Source organism: Apteryx rowi, unplaced genomic scaffold, assembly GCF_003343035.1.
Source record: "Apteryx rowi isolate R43461 unplaced genomic scaffold, aptRow1 scaffold_36, whole genome shotgun sequence".
Taxonomy (NCBI): Eukaryota; Metazoa; Chordata; class Aves; order Apterygiformes; family Apterygidae; genus Apteryx; species Apteryx rowi.
The window spans coordinates 2692634-2706435 of NW_020450085.1; the positions used below are offsets into that span (position 1 = coordinate 2692634).

Consider the following 13802-nt stretch of genomic DNA (forward strand, 5'->3'; position numbering starts at 1 on the left):
AACCAAGTAAAGAATTATCAAAAGCTCAGTTACAAATTCAGCACCTTTCCCCGACCCAAGAATATTTAAGGACCACTAGAAATCTTTCTGAACGCATCAGCTATTCAGGTTGCAGGGGGAGGCTTTTTTCTTCAACTTCTCCAACAGCTTGCAAGTATTTGAAAAAGCTTGAGCAGTACTGCCTAGTGCCAAATGACGGACAAGCAGTCCGGCCTTGGTCCTTCGCCTCAACTGGTGAGCAAATATATCATTTCTGTGTGACAAATATTGGCATGTCGTAAATTATAAATTTTCATTCCACAGATACATGTGCATGAGACCTTTTCTCTGTAGATATATCACTAAAACCTCATTGCTGAAATGGTTATGGAAGTGATTACAAAGGAAGGGGAAGCATTAGTAAAGAAATTAATTCACGTACATAATCAAATACTTTCCGTCCTGTGCGTGTTTGTCCTGCCCTGTGAACAGTATTTCCACGGTCACTTTAGCATATCTCAGTACATTTAAACTTCTCTGCTCTTTTGTAACTTACCTGCCTGTCTCAGGCCCACCTAGCATAACCTTAGGGCAGTCCAGACAAGTGCTAAATTCACAAAAATCTGAGACGTGTGTTGCACAGAGAAGCCCTGCAAGAATAGCTAAGAGCTATCATTTGTTTGACTTGGATTGCAGCATATGCGACACCATGAACCGAAATACACTGGCTGCATCGCTCCCTTCTCCGGAAATTTCATCCTGATCCCTCCTTACCTCGGGAGGCTTCCTACCACGGACTGTAGCCACCCGTGGAGGCACGTGCTCAGCCTCCAGGGTCCACAAGGCGCGAGCCAGGATAGGGATAACAAGGTGCAGAGCACGAAACAGCCGTGCTGTGCTAGCGCAAAGGCCCGGCTCCCCCGGCCCGGCTCCCCAGCAGACACCCTGCGCTCAAGGACAGTCGGAGAAACGGATGGCGCACAGCACGCGCCTTCCCCTGCAACAGCCTGGCAGCTCTCGCAGTCGGCAGTTTGAAGAGAAATCACAGCCGAAATTCCTGGTGGGTTTTGTTCTGTCATTGCACTTCACATGTGAGAATAAACCATATCCAGAAAACGGCACATGCGACCAGCTGCCTTCCTCCGGGCGCCTGCAAGGGAAACCACCTAAAGAGGGCAGACGCTCCCCAGCCATGCCGCAACCGCTTCTGCTGCTGAAACACAAGGACTGCTTCCACCGCTTGAGTAACTCAAAATTAATTATTGGTATAGACACCGATTTAAAATAATCTTCTCAACACGAATTATTTGAATGTGACTGAGAACACAAAGCCAGAACAGAAATCGCTGTTTCTCAAGCTCCAGCTAAAACCCCCCACCTTCTTCACTTCTGGCTGTTTTACATTTTCAATTTCACTCAAGCTGTTTGAACTTGTAAATACACCTTATTTATTTATTTGCTCTTACAGCATGAGAAAGACAAAGTGCTTTTTCAGACAACTCAGCTGAAGAGTTTATGAATTTCTGGACACAAAAAAAGAACAATTATTGCTAGCCCAGAGGCTCTTATATGGAAGCCATCTTCATTGTCCAGACACCATAAACATTTTGGATCCAGTACACACAGATTATCAGGAAAAACTCCCATAGAGCTCAACATCAATGCACTGTGAAAAACACCCAGTTCTCAGGGTCTCTGACTTGAGTGGCAGTTTTGCCCCGAGTAAGGCTGGGAGGATTAAGCCCTCCTGGTTCTTGAGGACATTATCCCCGAGAACAAAGAGCAGTCGGCACAAACGTCCCATCCCAAACAGCTCGAGCCTGGTCCTCACAAAACAGGCACGCTATAGTAGCCACGCACGGCCGCATCGCTGCCTCGTCCGGCTTCAGCGCCCACGTGAGCCGTGGGCTTCTCCAGATTTTGCCCACTCCCGCTTATTTTTTTTAAAAAGGAGGCTTGACGCAAGCTGAGGCTAAGCTGGAGGCAGTAAGGTGCTTGTGGGAATTGTATCCCAAGGAAATTGCCTGAAGGCACACACAGACACACAACCCCGTTAAAGGGGAGCACACGCCTCTAACATCTATATATACACACACACCTACAAAACGCCACCTTAGACCGTGCAATTCAAAGGAGCTATGTATTGCTAAATTTCTGACCCGAATGCCCTCACTAACTGGGTTAAGGGCTATCAGAAGGCCTTTAATGATCTTGCTAATAGATGTTTTATAAAGACTTGGTGAAATCTTGTAATGTTTCTCTGCAACCTGTGCTCATGCAGAGATGAGATGGCAGAACCAAATCCCTGCCTTAATGCCATTTTCATTCTAGCTTTAGATTTCATTAAGCAGTGTATGAAAAGACATAAAGGTAAAACAGTCACAAAAAGACTGAACAAAGTAGCTAAGAGTCCAGAACAGTATGTCTAATACAAACACAAACATTTAGAGATAAAGTAATAAAACTAAAGTAGGGAGAAAGGGCATATCCAATTAAATGGTTTTCATAACCATCTGATTTCATCAGCCTTATCCTTCTCCAGGCCTGGCTACTAGGTGCAGATTTACTGAAAATATTGAGTTCCTTTGTCTTATCTGATCTGCAATATTAAAATCAGATGAATGTAATCTCAGATGACAGCAACATGTCTGTGCTACAGACTATACTTTAATAATCTTTAAAAAAGACTTCATAAGAAATAATTTCATGGAAGTTTTTATTCTTATTTTTCCTATTAAAATACTATTGTTAAACTTTTTTTTTTTTTAATAGGTGAAAAGACTACTAGAGTACTGGCTAAGTACATAAAGTGAACACGCCTCAGCCTCTAAAGAGCAGTATTTATGTTACATACGCTCATACAGCCACACTCTGCTACCCTTTCTGTTGGGCAGCGTCTCACAGATCCACTGATTTCCAGAGCATGACCGTCTTTCACAAGACGCTATTGAACATTGGTAAAGGGGGGCAGATTCTAGCTGGGACGATTTCTCTCTCTCCCCAGCTCCACGGACACGCGGCACACTCAGTAGCCAACCTTCACTGCCGTCCTAACGATCCGAACGCTCCGAGCTGTCGAGCGCTACGTCGCAGGAAGGGGGAGACTTGCCAGCGCCCTAGAAGATAACGGTCGGGCCCTTCGGATCACAGGTTCCTTCCTCACCACGCAGGTCAAAACAGGAGGAGAGGCCAGAAGCACGACCAGTAGCTGAGCCAGGAAGTTTAATTAAAGACGGCATTACAGAATTAAGGAGCAATTATTTGTCTCTTAACCCCTCGTGACCTGTTTGGTGGCCTGAGGAAATGCTTCGTCCTAGTTACCACTATTATAGGCAAAAAAAACCTTTGCTCAATTTCATAGGCATTTGGCCGCCTGGAATTCTGCAATTTTCCAAACCTCGTAAAGAGACGTGTCGAGGCGAAAGCTGAACAACAGAGCGACTTGCAAGAGGTCGTTCTGCGCATTGCTTTTCCCCTCCGCAAGACATTTCGTTTGAATAACTAAATAACAAAAACGTGACAGCCATTTAAAACCCCTGTATTACGGAGGCAGCACAGCGCGCTTTGCAAACCTCGGCAAGGAGGGCTGCCTTTGCGCAGGCCTGCGGAGGCCGAGCTTCGCTGGCAACCCTTCGGCCGCTGTAAAATCATCCCACAAAATACTGCGCGGGCTTTTCTTCCGGGCCTAACAGCCTGGCGCCCGCCCTCGCTGTACTTCGTCTGCCCACGGAGGTCTGTAAAACAGGCCGAGATAAGCGGCGTACCCAGCTCCTGCTGCTGGGCCACGTGGTGGCTGCGCTTGCTGCATCCTTCAAACTCTCGGTGCGGGATTAACGCGGCAGGATCCCTCCCGGGAGGCGGCTAGTGGAGCCGGGGCGCTAACGGGGCGCCTCCGCCGGCCGCGGCGGGGGGCTGCGGACCGTGCGCCCGTCCACGCCGCCGCTCCCGCCGGGCGACCCCGAGCGCGTCGGCACGGGGAGCGCGGGGGCTGCCGCCCCGAACGCCGCCCTCCCTCTGCGCGCCGGGGGATTTCTGCCGACTGCTCCGGCGGCTTTTGTCGGCCCAAAGAAACGGCCTGCGGCGGGGGCCCATTCGGCCGATTTCCACGCTCCATCTGTGGCATCCATCAGCGGGGCCGGGGCCGCACCGAGGGCGGCGACACCTGCCCGGCGCCCGCGGGAGGCACAAAGCCAGCCGCGGGGACGGACGGCGGGACGGGGGGGCGGCTCCACGCGCGGCGGGGGCACCCCGAGGTTCCCCTCTGAGGCTCGCACCCCGCGGGAAAGGGAACCGCCTCGCCTGTGGCTGCGATAACGTCACAGACAAAGGGCAGAAAAGAGGGGAAAAGGGGGAAAACCATCCTGGGAGCTGGGCCTAGACTCATCCCGGGCATTTTGCACATCAGTCTCCCAAGCTGGCTTGCTAGGAGCAGTGGGGACCGAGCAATATCCTCCTCTTCCGAGCGCTGTTGTCCTAGGGCAGGCTCTCAGCAGCTGGCGTTTTAGCAGTTGACAGACTAGAAAAGCATCCTTTCTTTCCTCAAAATGAAGTCCACAGGAAAAATGAAACAGCATCTTAATTTCCAGCGAACGTCCCTGCACTGCCGTCTCTCTCGCGCCTCCCCCTCCCCGAGCGTTCCCCGTTAAGGGCAGCTTCGTATTCGCGCACACAATATAATTACGGCCCGGGAGTCGCCGCCAGTGCTGTCTTGCCCCGTTTGCCTGGAGAAACACGGCTCCCCGCTCCTCCTCCGAAACGGCCAGCTCGCAGCGAGGGGCCATTAAAAAGAGAATACGCCCTGCCAGGTCGGGGCTAATCAAAATAGCGCAAATAAACTCTGACACTCAACAACTCCCCGAGTGCCCCCAACCCGGGGTCGAGACTACAGATTAGTTATGAATATGGCAGGCAGCGGGGGACCACTTCGCAGGGTCTAAAGTCACGACGCAGCCACCTGTGAGTCGTTTAAGACTCTCAGTTGAGCTCCGTGTTTATTTAAGATAAGGCATGTTCCAAAGCTTAGAAAAGCACCCCAAGTTTTAGGTCTCTGACCATAACACTTTTGGCAGGCTTACCAGGTTTCCGAGCTGCCATTTTATCCAATTCACTGTTTGCTTTCTGTGCTTCATCAAGATTTTTTAACAAGGGAAGGGGACGGGGGGAGTTGGGAGTACCCCAAATGTCACGCAGCAGGTCACAGCCCAAAAGCTGCATCCACACAAACCGTTAGCAATCTGGCTCCTCCACTTCAACTGCGAGGAAGGGGGGGGGGAGGAAAAACAGATTTCAAAAAAGGTAAAAAGCAAAACATGAAGTCCCAAAACATTTATTGGTGGGGTTAAAATTAAACACGCTAATGCAAGTTCCTATTTGCCTGCTTAAAAAAAAAAAAAAAGTGAAAGTTTAGGATCAGAAAGTATATGACAAACAATGCTCCATCTTGCTAAAAAGCAATGGAATACCTAGTACAATGTGAAATACAATAACTAGCAAAGTTGCTTTTAACCCTTTTTACAGGCATTTTCACTATGAGACATTTAAAAAAAAAAAAAAACAAAACCAAAAAGCAACCCTCTGTTCGAGACATGAATATCGCTCATCTAACAAGGATTAAGTCACACTTCAATTACCCCTTTGAAAACGGCTGCTATTTGCAAAGGGCATACTTACAAAAACATTGTAAATGGCTTTTTTAAACTCCACAGGCACTTGACAAAAGTCTTCAGTAAGAGAATGAGAGAAATGGGAAGAAAATATGTTGCTGTTTAAGTAAACTGATTGATAAAAGTAATTATTCAGTTAACAGAATTCAAAAAGAGCCGCCCCATCTCCTGTGTGGAAAGGCAGCACAGAAGGGAAACCACAGCCAGAATAGTGATAAAAGTGATATTCTTGAGGAGCCCATGGTATTTTTATTTTATTTGGACTGATGCACATTGAGAAATGTGCTTTGTACAGCAAAGCGAAAAGGAAAACGGTAGCGGCAGTAAAAGGAAATGGCCAACAGTGACTTTTATTTACAATTACCAAGAGACAGGCTATTATTGACCATATGTGCCACAATCGCCCTCCCTTATCATGGGTTGGCCATCGTGTCCATTGGGAGCTGTTAATGAACTGGGTAATTGAGCTGCTGACATGTGTTACCAAAACAAAACAATAGGAAGAAGAGACAAATGAACATTTTATTTGCCAATCAGAGTAGGTTCCGCTTTTCAGAGAGCTCTGCCTAAGTAAGTGGCTGAATACATAAAACAGTGCATTGAAGGCAAGCAGATGCATGCACAATAATGGTTAACTGACAGCCTATGGCCCATCTGTGCTTAACATTTTGTTAAAGAAATTACTTGACTTGCTAAAGAGACAAATCATACAGCTGCCCCAAGTGCTGCATTATAAGAGATAAATCATTAGCTAAACTGTTTCATGCTTAAAATGACAATGCATATTAACAGTTATGCAGGGACATTTTGTCAGCACAGCTTGACGCAGTTATAACTTACAAAAATGTGACAGCTCATAGCTATTCAACGATTTCAACTCAGAAGAGAACGACAACACTGTGAAAACAATTTCACCGCACAAACAATAGACAATTCATAGTCTCTTCTTTTAAAATTATATTTAATTTTTTTCTGGAACGATGAAATAATATGGAAAGGAAAAAAAAAACGGCCAGCATCTAACTGTTCTGCGCCATTAATCTGCTAGCATGTACTTCATTCAAAACCACAGAGCATCAAAAAGGAACACATTCCAGTTTAAATATCAAAGACTGCATCGCCAGCACTAAGAATAAATGGCTAATTCTCAGCTGAGCATGAAAGGATGAAGAATTTCCAGATTGAAAGGAAGGGAAGAGGAAATGGCAAATGCAACAACTACAAAAAAATCTCTTCTTATTCCACTACCTTCTCTTCCAAAGAGAGATTTGTTTTGTTGATACAAGTAACGTTAAAGTACTTAACTGCTCTGCACTTGGGCCTGATCCCGCACTCAAGTTCCACTGCTGTAAATTTGCACAGGGAATTATTACTATTTTATATCACAAACTAAAAAAGCGACTGCAGTGAGGATTTCGATTGCATCGTACAGGTAGCATGCACACACACACACTCGCTCACGACCAAACGCCTGCGAGTCCCCGACCCAGGAAACCTGCTTAAGGGAGGACAGAAACGGGTCCCCCTCTCCGGACTCAGTCCAATAGTCCAGAGCAAGCCTGATCTTCAACTGGATTTACGCTAGCAACTGCACTACTTGAAACAAAAAATAACGTGATTTGGTATAACTAGGGCAGCCCTGCGCTTTTAAAGGCTGCTGGGGGGTTGGTACCCACATAAGGGTAATAACCAAGTAGATGTTAAACTGCTGCAACTTTTCCCCCAAAGTCAAGACGAGGCTGCTGACCCAATATTGTTTCTCCTCACCAGCCTYAACAGACTACTATGCTATTTGCACCGGCCTAGGGGCAGGGTCAGGTCCGAGCAGGATTTGGCCCTCACCCAGTATCTCACATCACACCTAGAAGAGAGAGCAGAAGGTCACATAAAAGAGCAGGTACTACGATAACCCCCGGGTACGACAAAGCGCTTGGATCCAGCTCTCACATTGGACTCGGAGCCATTTCAGCCCGTATCCCCGAGTGCCGCCTACGGACCGCAGAGGCGGACACGAGTCCGGCTGCCTTCCACTGGAGCTCACGAGCACCCGTATGCCGGGGTTTTTCCAAATCTTCCCATAGGGCACAGTCACAGTAACACTGGTAACATGAGCCTTGGTATTCAAGCATTGCAACATCTTGTCTTCTCACTTAAAAAAATAAATAAATAAAAAAGTAGGAAATTTCAAGGAAAAACTTCCAGACTCAACATAAAAGAACAATTTTGCCTCCTATATTAAAAAAAAGTGAAGGAGATAAAATACTCAAGTCCAAATGAGGTTTGCTCACAACCACCTTTGAGAATTGATATTTTAGGCAATACTTCGATACAAAGCACATACTTAAGAGTAAAGCTAAATCTCTCTTGTACAGTACTCAGAACATACTAAGAAAGAATTGGCATCATGTCTTTAAGGCAGTATCAGCTGATGAAAAAACTGATTGGTAACGAATTAAGACTGAAAATATTGAGTATCCTGGGAGATAGAATTTTTCATTTGAGAAATGAAATAAAGCAAACGAAGGAGTCTGGATAAGTAACGAGACTGTACTAGCAGGTTAAAGCATTGCAAATAATTGAGGTGTCAGAGCAATCTCACACTGAGTAGGCAATGTAGAGTCTTCAGAAGAAAAAAAAATAATCTATATTTGGTTCAATCCTTTGCAATAACAGCATACAAAAGAAATGCCCTAAAGTTATAAAAGCTGATCAAACTTACTGGACATTTTAAGATGTCCCATTTTAAGGGAAAAGTTAACAAGAATCTTCAAAAATAGTTCTGCATTACTTCACTGGGTTTTGACCAGCCTGTAGCATGGCCACAACTTTTTTGGAAGAAAAAATGAGATAGTACTGTTATTTAAGATAAAACAATTTGATAATGTTTGAATGCATTTTTATCTCTTTCAGCTAGCTCTAGGACCTATTTTAATACCATTCTTGATTCAAAACAGCACCGACAAAGCTAGTTGTTGTAGATAGTTTAATCTCTGTGTCAACATTATAGTCCTCACAAGCCTCTATGGGAAATCAAGATTATGATTTCTTTTTAAACCCACTGCTGCAGCCAGACCGCTCCTCAAACCTCTTTTACCCACCACAGAGCTAAATTGAATGATATGATTGTCTCTATCACTCTTATAATTTGGGATGGTCAACATATTTCCGTACTTTTTTATTTAAAACAGAAAATTTTAATCAATGAATACCCAGTTTCCTCAACAAATCATTCTACTTTGCAAAACAGATGGGTGTATTTTTGTGGAAGAAAACCAAAAGTGCCAACAATTTTTCGTTTTCCAGCCTTTGGTTTAATCAATAAAAAGGTTAACTTTTGCACTAGATATTTTTCTCATAACCAATTATTCTAGCATACTACCTACTACCACCAAATGCTTATTTTCCAGACAAATCCAGGCCGYTCCCACTACGGCTACACAAGCATTGGGATGCTGACCACAAAGTCCATCATCTCCCGCCCTGGGATCAATGTCCTGCTGGCCATGGAGCCCTCCAGCCCTGCTGGCCCTAGCGCCAGGCACACACATACTACTATAGACTCATTAACAACGAGGTTCCTTTGTAAAGAAGCAAGTACGCTTGCTACCCTGCTACCCATTCAAAAGAGACACAGGGAGTTTAATTTCCAAAGAAAATCCATAATTCTTCAGTCCAGTGAGAAAGACAACGAGAAAGATCATTAGTCTTGAAAACCTACAAGAACAACTATTGCTGATGAATACTTAACATTAGTCAAAAGTTATTTGACTAAACATATTCACACTTAAATCTGCTTTGAAACCTCGCCAGATATTAACAATATATTTTATAACTCTGTCTCTGAATTATTAGCAGCTCTAAGACCTGAACAAGTAAACCTGTACAGTATTTTGAGATAAACGCACTGATTCTTTTCTTAAATATTCCTCCACACATAGGACTAAAACACAGAAGTGGCTGGACATATGTTGGTATATCCTGCAAGCTTTGCCTGGCCACTAAAATTACAAAACCCATCACAACTCTTTTAGAAGTTTTTTCTCTTCCCTTCCCACTACTATTTGTCTTGAAAGAGTATTTCTTCAGGAATCTAAATGAGAGGAAGGTTTAACTGATATCAAGACTCTTTGAACAACTCCAACATTAACAGAGGTTTACAACAACGAGAAGCGAAACGTGTGCTGATGAGAACGCAATGCAAGGTGCTCTTAAAGCACAACTTACAGTAACACTCACATGATTACACCAATTTAAAATGTTAGCCCAACTATTGCCTTTGCTATATCAATTTTATATTTTGTAACTGTTTTTTTTTTTTTAAAAAAACCCACACTATTATTTTAAGCATTTCTCAGAACAATTTGACTGTGAAACATTTCCCCGAGAGTACGGCAAAAGTAGGCAAATTATTCAACAAACGAGGCCTCTTCCATTTTTGGCATTCCTCTGTTTTACAATCCAGCTCCCGCAGGGATTGAAGGGCTGCCTACACCAGCATTACCCAGCCCCCAAGCCAGGGCCGCAAGCGGTCCCCCAGCCACTGGAGCACAATTTGGTGTTATCGGTCCTTTAAATTATGGTGTTTAAGCTGTTACCAAGTATGCTATTTATTTCCCATCCTTCTCTGCCTCAGTGAGGAATATAAGAACATCCAGGGATTTTTTTTCTCGGAGGTATTAGGTAGACCTTTAAATAAATAAAAACATTCCAGAGCCTGAGTAGAGGGATAAAAATATTAAACTGGGGCTTACGCCTTCGCCCAGTTTCCAGCTCAGTCTCATAGATTTGGTGCAACGTTGGGACATTTAGCTAATCTACCCTGTATTTATTAACAGCTGCAAAGCAATATGGATGCAGTACTACACCTCTGTTACACATCAAGCGCACGGGGTAACTCCTGCGTCCCACCTGCAGTTACAGTTTCCCAAACCCAACACATGCAATCCAAGGTGCCACATCCCCAATTCTCACTAACTTCTCCTCCAGATTATCTTCCATTCTGATGCCACCTTACCCTGTCCTGCTGTTTCCAATGTGAGCTTACAGTTCTTCACTCTTGCACAGAGCAAGGTATTAGGGGATGCCAAAACGTCTCAGAGCTCCTCAATATTGCATTGCTGACAAATCCGATAGAAAAAAGTTTGACAGGTTATTAAGCACTCTGAACTCTGAAGGAACTGAATCCTTCCCACCACAAGTCACTGAATTTTTTTGATGTCCCTGTTAGCTTCCAGAGACCTAGGCGGCACAGAATATATGTTACACACACYGTCCTCAACATACATATCCTTGCAACAGCCAAAAGGTACTATTATAACACTTTACATACAGAGTACATGTGTACTGCATACACAGTAGTGCATAACCTGCAAACTGTGCATGCACATGTACAAGCATGAAGTATACCTTCTGTCAAGACTGACAGTAACAATTGTCTAGTCTGAAAACAACAAGAGAGAAGAATGCAATTTTAAGCATATAAAGGTACAGGTATTTCTACAGGATCTTTAATATCTCAACCAGACAAACCAAAATAGTGCCACAATACATACACAGTGCATGGAGTGTCCCTACAACATCAGCTCCTGGAGCTTCAATGATGAAGTAACATGATGGTCTAAACAGAGAACACTCAAGTCATATATAAGATACCCCTTCAAGATGATAAAAATATATATATATATACACACACTTACATTTGTTAAGAGAAAATTAAGTAATGCCAATAGAAAGGACACTGAAGAACCTAACTCTTCATCACAAATATTAAATGCAAATCTCCCCACTAGTTTCAGTGGGCTTTGAATAAAGCCTTTAGACTCATACATAGCCCTCAATCATCCAGAGATATCAGGAATTTCCTTGCACACGGAGAGAAGGCACAAGGTAGATGGCCTTTATTTTAGTCCCTTATTTCCAGAGGGGAAGCCAGTGAAGCAGCCTCTGCTTTTTTGGGGCCATGAAAAGGAGCTCATTGTTAGATGATCACCCACACACTGAAAATCAATGGTTTCATTAAAACTGATGATTCTACCCTCCAGAAAAAGGGCAAATCCTTTAAGATAACAGTGAAAGTGGTCCCAAACAGATCTGCAATGTTTTAAACTAGACCAAATTACCAAAATGCAAACATATGAATTCAGAAAAGTTTCTTAGCTACAAACTTGGATCTCTGTAAAATCAGTATTCTTAAGTTGGAGGCTGCAGAGTTAATTGACAGCATTTATTTAAAGGTTTTCTTTGTTTCCCAGAAGTCCACAACATTACGTTGGGGGGGGCAGAAATCTGAGAAGAGCTGGGATTGACTGAGATGCCAGCTATTAAAATTCTGGGTCCTGCTTCATCTTGCTCGTCTTCCAATGCTACAGTCCCGTTGAACCGAATCTCTGCTTGTTCCACTTGTACGCGATACGAGGTGACTGCAGCCATAACGACTTGTCCGTGTGGCGCTGCGTGCCCAGCAGCAACGAAAGAGTGCCCTAATAGCTCTATAGCAAAACACGTACTGAGGGAGGTTTCTCAAGGGAAGAGTTGTTTCTAATTTCTCCTGAAAACACTGAAATCCTCCTAATACTGCATGTTCAAAAGCAGTAGCACTTCTTGAAAGATGACTTTTCACAGCTCCAAGCTGCTCGGCATTCACCTGCCCCCATATAAAACTGTAACGGGTCCTACAGCGGGAGCTCGGGTTTGCTTGCGTAACAGCCCTCTGGTCTCCAAAGTCAAGCCGGAAACAGAAATACCCCTACGAGGAGGACTGGAAGAAGTGCAACCACTTAATGCAGAGCCTCCTTCCCCCTACCTGTGCAGGCAAGCAACACACATTCTGGTGGGATTTTCCAGGAAACTTAAAAAACAGATATTCATCTCCCACTCAATTTCAGCAAACTATTTGTTTTCAGGTTTATTTGACAGCAAATTAAAAGAACCTGAATTTTGTCCCAATTCACACCCTACAGCTTGTGAGATGCAATTCTCTCTCTGCTTTGGGTCAGATCCTGCCAAGAGCCACGTCAGAGCAGTAAAGGCAGATTAGGAAGCCAACACGCGGCCTGGATCAGAGCCGGGCAGAGCCCGGCAGGTCGCGCAGGCACAGGGGGTGCCAGCCAGCGCCAACGCTGCACGGCGCGAAGGAGACAAAGAATGAAAAGCCGCCTGCTCCCAGCCAGCCTCCTGCCTTTGCAAAGAAAAACTGAGATCAGCTGAGAAACAAGTGTTTGCAGCTTTTCCGGGAGGCTTCCTCTCCGCTATTGGAGAAGCGCAGTACGGACGTTCAGGGTCCCGGGCTGGACGCTGACCGGGGGAACACGGGCTGCACGGACAAGCGCTCTCCAGGCGCCGGCAAACCACCCTGCGAGGGCCATGCGTGGTGGACATCACGGACATCAATATCCGCCGCTGGCTGCATAATGGGTGCTGCTCTGTCCCTAGTGACGCTGGGTCACGTGTCTCTGGGGTCACAGCAGAGCCCCAAAACCCTCCGTGGGCACCAGATCAGACAGGAAGAGACAGAGGGTCGCTGCCCTGTCAGCCACTGACACCTCTGCTGCAGCTCAGGCACACGTGCGCCAAAACCACCGCTTACCATCAGGATCCACAGCGTCCACCTCTGCTTTAAAGTCTAACCACACCTGGCACGTTGGTTGTGCTTGCATCATCAGGTCCTTTGCACAGGAAGGTCTCAAGAGCACCTACCACACTGAACTCCCAGGCCATAAGCAGGGCTCCTACCTACTACAGTAATACAAATAACAGCAAGCGGTCAAGCAACAGATGTCCTGGAAACATTTCTGATGTTTTCAGTGACAATCGCTTTATTCAAATCCCCTAGTTAGACATGGTCATGGTCTTAGAACACTTACCAAACTGCTTCTAAACAAACTTTGACTCAAACTCTGCTCTGGTCAACATTCATTTAATTCTAAAGTATATCGTCATGTATAAGTGGATTAACCAATATGTGGCGTGGATGACTCCACAGTGAATGCGCAGATTGTGATCTTCAAGGCAGAGCCCTGCATCTGCCATTAAAATTAATAACAGTCATTGTGTTCTGTTAAGGTAGCAGAATTTGTATTGCTAAAATCCCTGCATTGCCTTGAAAGTCTCCTACTCCACAGAATGCATTTAAAAAAACAAAACAAAAACACACACACACAC

The 13802-nt window shown here is 44.9% G+C and overlaps 1 protein-coding gene across 1 annotated transcript in view; it reads right to left on the bottom strand.

The window, feature by feature from the left end:
* The window catches only part of PAX3 (paired box 3), a 74869-nt gene that overhangs the window by 25094 nt on the left and 35973 nt on the right, over window positions 1-13802 (bottom strand). Inside the window, exons 7-8 of the mRNA XM_026073052.1 lie at window positions 9096-9114; window positions 2850-2862 (exon numbers count right to left, since the gene is read on the bottom strand). Coding sequence (XP_025928837.1) covers window positions 2850-2862; window positions 9096-9114 — 32 coding nt within the window. The remainder of the gene's footprint in view (window positions 1-2849; window positions 2863-9095; window positions 9115-13802) is intronic.